This window comes from Aythya fuligula, chromosome 8 (assembly GCF_009819795.1).
Source record: "Aythya fuligula isolate bAytFul2 chromosome 8, bAytFul2.pri, whole genome shotgun sequence".
Taxonomy (NCBI): domain Eukaryota; kingdom Metazoa; phylum Chordata; class Aves; order Anseriformes; family Anatidae; genus Aythya; species Aythya fuligula.
This window is the reverse complement of record NC_045566.1, coordinates 9,703,903-9,713,574: the sequence shown is the minus strand read 5'-3', so window position 1 is coordinate 9,713,574 and position 9,672 is coordinate 9,703,903. Positions and strand designations below refer to the sequence as shown.

The following is a 9,672-nucleotide window of genomic DNA, read 5'->3' as shown; positions in this document are numbered from 1 at the left end:
ATTCATTGAGCAAACTTGCTGAGCATGATAATAAACCAATCTCTATTAAACTATAAGCATTGATTCCTATTCTGGCTCTAGCCTTGAGGCAAAAGTGCTGCTGGCTTAAAAAAGCTATTTTCAGATCAGCTGATTTTTTTTTCCCCTGGAATGAATTTAATTAAAAAGTTTAACATTAATTAACAAGTTTAAAGAATGAATTCGCTTAAGAAAAGTTTAAAGAGGCATAAAGTAAGTATAGAAGAAACTGAAGTAAATCTGCTACCTTATTACCTATGCCCTCACCTCAAGTGGCTTGACCTTGTGTTGGCTGAAACTAAAGGAGCTCCTTGCTGATTTGTAACGTAAAGGACTTGTGCATACTTCTTGGTACTTTGTTCTGTGTCTTCATACAAACTGAAGGCTGCTGTGCAATATAAGCTTTCACTTTAAACGCTGGGATGAGTGGATGGGCTCACCAGCCTGCTAAAAGGCACAGAAATAGTACATGTATTGTGCCTTTCTTCTTGGTTTGCCTGAAATCCATGCACACTTGTAAAGGTGTTAGCATGCCAGAGGTTTCTTGTAATGCCTCTGTTTACAGAATTGACATACAAATTATATAAAGCTATAGGAAACTGGGATCTTTTTCAGGCTTGGAATATGAGCCAAATGGGACCACTTGCTGGGAGATTAGGCAGAGTTTCTAGCAGCAGGAAGGAAAATTGTCATATGTTTGTGATTTCTCAGACTTGGCTTTGGTTAGCAATTCATGTAAGCAGGCTCAGGCTCAGGAGCTTTTAGAGATCTCAGCTATACATCTCCATCACCTGAGAAATGAATCTTGATTCTTTTTTCTTAAAGTACTCCCTGGTTAGTTTTGTGTGATGTATTATACCAAGAAATTTGTTAAGGGAAATTTCTTACACCTTCCACACTTGAATGAGTTATTTCTATTACCATTTAATTTTAATATTAATATTATTGCCCTGTGAACTTCTATTAATCTTTTCAAAGTTTCTATATAGAGTTAAAGCATGCATGATGTTAAAGATATCACCACAGACAGTAATCCTGGCATCACTACATTAAATTATTATTACTGATATAATACTATATATACTGATATAACTGATGATCTGGTTGATAATGGCCTGTGACTCTAGTAGAAGTATGTATCTACTCCAAAATCACAACACTGCTAAGCAAGGGCTCAGGAGCCATCTACCTGAGTAAATTTCTTCTGGCAAGAGCCTCGTGGGCCGTAGGTTAAAAAAGTATTAGAAATAAAGCAACTCTAGCTAGTTGCTAACTTTCCAGCTTCTGGCTATCAATTTAGTAACTATGTCAACTGACATCTCCTAACTCAACAGAGCGATTCCTTTTTTGTGAGTCAGATCTCTTTAATGACTGAAGTAAGCTTTTATGGTTTTATATTCTTGTTAACTCTGCAAAGTTTATGTGGTTAAGGGGAAAATGGTTTGCACATCCATCCTGTGACAATTGCCAGATCTGTTTCCCTCTTTGGCATCCTGAAAGTGCAACAACACTGTGACTGGAGTGAGATGAAGTTTCAGGAGCATAAATGAGAGTATTTGGCCTGTTACAAATTTATTATAGATTGCAGTGGGTGTTAATGAAATGAATCTGCTTGCTCCTCATATCTCAGTATGAGCCTGCACACTCAGAAGATGGAAGTGTTTTTCTCATTAACTGCGACAAGAAATGTAATGAGGAACACAGGCTGTTATCTAATTTAATGTCATTCCTGAAGCTCCTTTGCAGAACTGCATTTAAAGTTGCAATAAGTGGCATATTATTTGCTGACCAGTTAAGTGTACATTATTGACTTTTATTTTGTTAGGCTTCAGAACCGTGGGTTCATATTCACAAGTCTCTGCTGAATGCATCATGTCACAAGTCAAGCTGAATGCCAAAGGAGACACTCCAGATGGACTCAGTCTGGCACTCCTGACTTGAAACAAAAAGCTGAGGTCAAATCTTAACGCTGCTGAATTCAAGGTGCATCTTGTTTTTCTTCACTTCAGTGGGGCCAGTATTTCTCCTTTTATTTTGCCTGTGTAAGAATTATATTATGGTATGAAGTAAGGCTTACTTGCTTTGTTTTATTTTGAGTACACAAATGTTGTTGTGCTAGTTCTCCAAAAGAGCACAGAAATGACAAACGCACCAGTAATTTTATGTAACCAAGAGAATGAGTCAGTGGGGGAAAAAAAGGGCAAAAAAAATAGAGATTTTAATGAGTAGTAGACTTAAAAACCAATCACAACCCAAACAACAAAATTATCATTACAAAAATGTTACTTTAAGCCCCATGTCCGTTTTTTTTCAAAATTAAAGGGGGCAAAAACCTTCTTATTTTACCATATTGCTGAGCTGAGAGAACCTCTTGAAAGCATAACTGAATGCTCTTCTCTTGCCCTAGTCTTTCATTTGCCTTTCATGTTCTGCTAGTCTGTTACTGTGAGGTTCCTTGAACCACTAGCAATTATTGCTTTTTTTTTTCTTTTCCTTTTCCTTTTTTTTTTTTTTTTTTTCTTTTTACAAAGAATAGGCTCTGGTTAGGATAGCTACTGACTGACTGTGCTGTGATGTGGGCTTTCACAAGTGACAAAGAAAATGTGGGTCCAGCTTGACCTATACTCCAGAATTAACCAATTGCAATCTTGTCCCTGGTTTAGACTGTTCCTATTTGATTGAATTGTCTACAATTACTTATGATGTATTTCTTTGCAGAAGAGTATGAATACTATTTTTTTAAATTTACACTTAATTATAAGTGTTTGTAATTATGAGTGTAAAGAGGTAATAATAGATGTCCCTGAGTGAAGTTGTGACGTAGTGTTTGGAAATATTTGGTGCCAATACTGGGTGGTGGATGGCCATGTCCCACAGCCCCCTTTTGTGCCTTCACCCTGTGCTGCCCCATTCCCTTCACTGTGCTGGCACAACCCAGATAGGGTTGTACTCCCAAGCAGATGGGGGAACTGATCCAGAAAAAAAAAAAAAAAAGAAATCCAGCAATTCCCCGCCTCCAGTGTTTCTAGCCAAATCAATTTCCCAGTCCAGTTTATAGCACAGCTGTAGAAACAGTTGTGTTGCTGTGTGGAACACAAGGGCGGTATATCACAATGAGAGAGACAAACGGTGCCGGGTAGGACTGGCAGTACTTTAAGTCAGAACCACCAGCCTCCGAGCCCCATTGTGTGAGTGTTCTGTTTTTTCTTCATTGGTACATTGAACACCTTGTAATCAAAATTTAGAGCCGACAGGTCTATAAAGAAAACAATGCAAACACAAGGTCTATAAAGAAAACAATGCAAACACAAGGTAACAGTGAGCTCATACTGGTCAGCATACTAAAGGCGATGGCAGGAAACCACCAGATTAATCATTGCTGAGCTTTTCCTGTTAGCATCAGTGCAGGGATGAGTTTTAAGTAGGACACAGTTGAGGTCATTGTAGTGTCTCTGCTGACTTCTGTGAGGAATGACTCCCATGCATGCCTTATTAGTTCTAGAAAGCTTTGCTCATTCATTGCCTCGTGGTGAATCTCTGGTTAGAAAATTGACCACAGCACTCCTAGAAAAGGTATTTTTTTCACAGTTTATTTCTTTACATTGTCACCTCTCTCTCTGCATCTCTCAAATGGCTCCTCTCTATCAGTCAAAAACTTCTTTCATTTCCAATCCCTTCGTTGTTTATCTACAACCTTTCTCTCTCTCCTCTTCCAGTAAAGACAGGTTAAGTCCCTGGAAGAGTTGCAGCACCATTCTCCACTTGTTGGATTTCAATGGCTTTCTTGTACCTGTCACCTCATATTTGGGGGGCATTTCCATAAAGAGCCGTATCACCTTGTGTCATCCTCGCCAGCCCTCCTTAAAAGTCATCTCTGTTTGGGTGCCTAAAGAGAAGGTGACAACAGATAGGATCTGATGCTACTCCTGCTGGCCAGCATCTCTCTGTTCCCACGTTTCCTTTTCTGGACCTACTAGAAATACGCCCAAATATACATATTTATACACATATGGAATTTGTACTCTGTTAGCCCTAGGGGTAACAGCTCCACTGTGGCAATTGCTGTGCAATCAAGTCCAAGCTGACTGCAAAGGCAGCGTATTCGCTGGACTCTATCTGTCTCCTTAAAGCTATGATGTGTTTGCTGAGTTTTTGTTGCTAAGAAGTGCTGTTAACTTAGCTGCTGCACTGGGCTCTCCCTAAACCTCACAGATTTTGTGTATTTGCATCTTCTACCTCCTTACCAGATGTAACTGATATCTAGAACAAGGCTACAGCAGTGCAAAGCTGTCACTATGACATACTGCATCACTGTAAACAAGGATAAATGTCCTTCACAGTTTATAAAGAAGGAAAATAACAATTGGAAAGGAAATAATATTGTGTTATGACCCGACTTCTGCTATATATAGATCCAGCAATTGCCATCCTGGACCAGGTTGTCAGTTGGTTTACTGTATTAGTCAGTCTCAGGGACAGAATAATAGTATTAGTTTCTAGTAAAGACACAGAACATATATAATATAATCTTATGGAATAACCTGCCTGTAAGAAATTCCTTCCAACTCTTCCTCACTTCAGTGATTAGTGTCTGCCTTAAAACATGAGTGTTTATATCTTTCCTGTAAAAACAGTCTGTATGTAATTATGAGAATTATTAATTACACAAAAGTCTAACGCCGAACTTCTCAAATAGCAGACCTCACTAGATCCACATCATGAATAAATTTTGACTACAGTGTGTCAAAGTCCTATACTTAAAAATTCTCCTGCATTATTTTGGAAAATCCTATATTTTTCACTATTTTCCTGGAGTTTGGGGTTGGTGGTGGGGAGCTGTACTCTGTCTGCAGTTCTCAGTTGTGCAGGCAGCATGCAGAGCTGGGCTAGCCTGGCAGAGCAGGGGCTGGCGTCTTGCTTTTTGCTGAACCAAGTGGGGCATCGTTCTATAAATACTGATTAGCCTTAGTCAAACCTTTTCCTAGCAACTCTTACTCTTCGTGCGGTCTACATAACTACATTTTTTAATCTTTATTGTTTTGGTTTGCTCACAACTGGTATGTAGTTGTATCATGCTGTTTTTCTAGTGAATCTCAAAAAAAGAATGTTGTCACAGAGGTGAAGTTAAGGAAATAGCCAGGAGTCACGTTGATGACATGCAGCCTGCGTAATTACTTGTTATTACAGACATTCTAGGCAGGTATAGTACAACATATCCCACAGTACTGTGCTGTCTTCAGGGCTGGCAGCATATTGCCAATTGCCTAACATTAGTATTCCAGCGTAAAGACCAAAACTTCACTGTGAATACCATTAGAACTGGGTCACTAACAGAAGGTGCGTGACAGCTTAACATGCAGAACAGCTAAAGCCATTTCCTCCATCTCACACAGAGCAGAAATACTGTGAGTGAAGATTATGGATATTGCGTGAAGAAAATGACAAATGACAAGCCATAGCAATATACTCGTTTGGTGGCATTAGTGGCGCAGTTCTGCCTTGGAAACAGTGAAATTAGGTGATCAGCTGGCTGTTGTGCTGCACTGGTTTTGCTAAACATTGGAATTCACTTTAATAGGAATCTAAATGATCGGGTAAAGTATTTCATTTTGCAGAGGAAATTCTCTTGCTCAGCAGCACCCTAATAACACTACTATTTTGCATTTTCTATTCTGTTTGGAATAAAGAGGTTTTAACCTTGCAGCTTCAAACTGTGTATTTCTACTCCAGCTCCAGGAATTATTACTGGAGCAGTGTGCTCAGCAGTCATAAAATTGCTCCAGATAGATTTCTGTCCTTTCCGAAAATATTAGGAAATAAGCTGGACTAGATTTTGTGTTCTGTCATACCAAAGTCTCTTTAAACCAGCAAGGGGAGAACATGAGGGAATTCTTCATGGATAGCACTGTTCCAGCTACCTTCCGAATTGGAAAATCCTGCTCAGACATTCTTTGTATGGTTGAAAAGAAAGGTGGAAGCCAGGGCAAGGAAGAATCTGGAACTGCAGAGAGGAACAGAATTAATTAGGTGAGGATCTGCAAGTAAGCCCTGCTGGCTCTCTGTGGTCCCCTGCTTTTGCTTTATGTTAGACAGTCTGGATAATGTGAAGAATCAGCTCCTTTACAAGCTTTCATTAATTACTCTTCTATTTTTTTTGTATGTGATGGAGTATCTCTGGAGATGAAAACTGTGAGCACAGGTGGGTATGCACCATGCTCTGCCTCATTCATCCTTACCCTTTTTCCCTGCTAAGCCTCAAAGTTTTACTCAAAGTTGGAAGAAGAGAGTTCAGACAAAGCTCATATGGAAAAGAAACGTCAGGTCAATCAGCCTGGTCTGCAGATTCCGGCCATATTCAGCGAAGAGCTTAAATTGAAAAAATACGAGAAAATCAGTACAATGATTATTTTTCCTACACATTCAACATGAAACCTCAGTTCTTTTGTTTCAAAAATATTGAAAAGACATCTTGAGTCCAACATACTAAACAGGGATTAAACTGAGAAGTAAATAATCCCGAAGCAAACTGAACACAATCTTTTACAAGGAAGATGTCCTATCAAACCCCAAGTGGCTTTTTGATCCAGGATGATAAAAATATTTTAAAATTGTTTTGAGAAAAATACTGGACCAGAAGGCAATTATTTATAAGTCTATCTAAAAGTCACAAGTGAAGATCTGCTTTTAAGACGTTTCAAAGGCAGGTTGCATTATTCAAATTCTCACTGCGACTTTTCTTCCTCTGAATTCTTTTTTTGGCACATGAAGAGAACAGGTGTGAGCCAGTGCAAGGTGGCCCACAGGCCACAACCAACACATAACTAATTGGCATCTATGTTGCAACAGGGAAAAGATCCAGCCAAATTATGATGAGGCACGGTGCCATCCTAATAGACTGACATTATCGCGGATGCCAGGATTCCATAAATTTGCATTATTTACATTTACTTAGGGCAGGATTCCCAGCTGGGAAATTCCACATGGTTGTCCATCTCCCTCATATACAATTATAATCGAAAAAGATCTCTGTGACTAAACCAGCATCCTCAAATGGTTTTCAGCAAGAATTTAAATTTTCTTAATACTTACTTTAAAATGCTCCCACTCATGTACATCAATAAATCATTTAAAAGGGTAGTTTTGTTGTCTTTGTTTGTACAAAATGAATAAATAATTTATAAAATCAGCCTTTCTGCTTGAAGGATGTATGAACCTTTTCGTCTTGGTAAACAGATCTTTTTTTTCCTGCAGCAGTAGCTAAGTTTCTCTATTACGTAGTCAGGAAAAAGGCAACTCTGAAGCTATTTTGTGAAAAATGGATGCAGAAACTCGTAACTTACACCCTCAGGAAATAATTTGCAAAGGCAAAAATGCAGAAAGGGCGTGAATTACCAAGATGAAACACATGATGATGATACATGCTCTGATTACTCCTTGAGGTAATGAATCTGTAGGTTTGCCTTCCTCTACTGAGGAGACGGCGAATTACACCTTCATCTGCTCCTTGATGGGATCTCATTCCAACTAAAAAATGCATGGAAGGACTCGATGGCGATGGTGTTGCCTATGAGTAAATAGGAGGTGGCGGCATCACCGTCCCTGGGGGTGTTTAAGGAGAGGTTGGACGTGGTGCTTAGGGACATGGGTTAGTGGGTGACAGTAGGGGGATGGCTGGAACAGGTATCTTGGAGGTCTTTTCCAACTTTAATGACTCTGTGACTCTAAATGTCTTTATTGCCCCAGGCACCAGCCCCAGCGCAGCGCCCCTGAGGGGGCTCCCCTCAGCGGCCCGCGCGCCTTTCCCGCCTCGCACCTTGTGGCGCGGTCTCGCACTCACCCCCTTCCCGCCCTTCCCCAGCTCTCGCGCCTGTTCCCGCTCTGAGGCGGCTGCTCTCGCGATAGGAGGCGGCGGCGGGCGGGCTGTGAGGAGAAGGAGGAGGAGGAGGAGGAGGAGGAGGCGGCCGCCGGGGGAGGCGGGGGGGCGGCGCCGCGGCAGCCGCTGCGCCCGCGCTCCGTGACAGGCGGCCGGGGGCCGGGCATGTCCCTCCGCCCCGCACGCAGGTGGTGGCGGCGGCGGTGGTGGCGGCGGTGGCGGCGGCGCCGCCCCGGCTCTCCGTGACTCTCCATGGGGCCCGAGCCGCGCCGCGGCCGCCGTTGAGGAGAAGGCGCCGCCGCCGCCGCGATGAGGAAGGGCCGCTCCCGGGGGGACAAAGCGGCGGCGCCTCCTCCTCCTCCTCCTCCTCAGCCGCCGCCGCGGAGGGAAGGCGGCCGGGCGGTGGCCGCCAGCGCGGCGGAGCGCAGAGCCACCCTGCTGGGGGGCGGCAGGAAGGAGCCGGAGGCCGCGGGGGCGCCGGAGAGGGTAACGGCGGGGGGGGCGTTGGCATGGCAACGGGGGGGGGCTGGGGGACATGGGGGGGCTGAGGGGTGAGGCCGGGGGGCGAGGGGCTGAGGGCTGAGGGGAGGCTGAGCTCGCCGTCCTGCCGGCGTCTCCCCACGTGGAGCGCGTTTCCTCAGCCCTTTAAGGGGAAAAAGGGTGAAGCTGGCGCTCGCCGGCTGGCTGGGGGCTGTCAGGCAGGCGGAGGAAGCGGTGGGGGGCTGCCCCCAGGCTTCCCGTGGCCGGAGTCCTGCCTGCGTGCCGGTGGAGGGAGGGAGGATGCGGTGACATCTAGCTGGTGCTATGTGCTGGCTGCTGCTGAGTGCAGAATCCTGCCTGGGAACCTCCCGCAGGTCGCTCCTCATCGTAACACTATTTGTGATACGTATTGTAGCGTTTTTGTCTTCGTTCTTAACGCAAGAAGTGATTTATTTGGGAAGTCTAAATTTGGTAGTTATTAAGAATCCATAGGTTCATTAAAAATAAGAGCATTTCTGTTCAGTGCATACACTCATGTCTTTCACCCCTGCAGAAAAGGATCTCCTGATTGCTACTTAAGATTGCAGGGATGAGAGACCCAACAGATTTTAAGCTTTGTTTTGGATACATTTTGATATTCCTAATTTTACATGAAAGAAAAATGTGAGGTGAGACTTAGCAGTATAAAAATGCAGGTGACAACTGATGCTTTTTTTTTTTTTTTTTTTTGAGGGAAGTAGCAGAAGTATAAGGGTTCCCAAGATGCAGTAATTCATTGCTTTGTTTTGCCATTTTTAGGAGCAAAGGGAGGAACTGTTCTTTGACGTTTCCTGTCAAAAAGGTGTCTTAAGTTTGCATCGTTATTGCAGATGCCCAGGTTTATTCTGTAGCTTTTTAAAACAATTTCTTGGCTTATTCCAGAAGAGCTGCATTATGAGCATGAAGGTGACTTCATGTCTGTACAGCACTATAAACATAAGTGCTGGAAATAATACTAACTGCCATTGGTTCATTTGGAATTACTGCAAAGACTTGGGAAGATTATATATTAGTAGCCGTTGTGTAGGACAACTTTCCTAACTTACTGGTCTCTGAGTTACAGAGGCCATTTGTCGATGCTAGCTATGGGTGCTCCCACTGCTAGCTATCTGAAAGTTGTACTCGGGTGTATTTAAATGGGGAAGGGTGGGAAAGGTGTTTTCATTTAGATACTCGGAGAAACTGTATTTCAGAACAGAAATGACCATTGTTGACTTCTGAGTCAGAAACATGAATACTTGCTTAGTTTCACTGGAAAAAAT

The 9,672-nt window shown here is 42.8% G+C and overlaps 1 protein-coding gene across 3 annotated transcripts in view; it reads left to right on the top strand.

Moving 5' to 3' along the window:
- The first annotated feature begins 8,052 nt into the window (after window positions 1–8,052).
- MAST2 (microtubule associated serine/threonine kinase 2) overlaps window positions 8,053–9,672 on the top strand; it is a 185,671-nt gene continuing 184,051 nt past the window's right edge. For 2 of the 3 annotated variants that reach the window (XM_032192579.1, XM_032192578.1), the window contains exon 1: window positions 8,053–8,377. In XM_032192579.1, the coding sequence (XP_032048470.1) occupies window positions 8,201–8,377 (177 nt within the window). In that variant the 5' untranslated portion in view covers window positions 8,053–8,200. The remainder of the gene's footprint in view (window positions 8,378–9,672) is intronic. The other variant, XM_032192580.1, reaches the window with a different exon arrangement.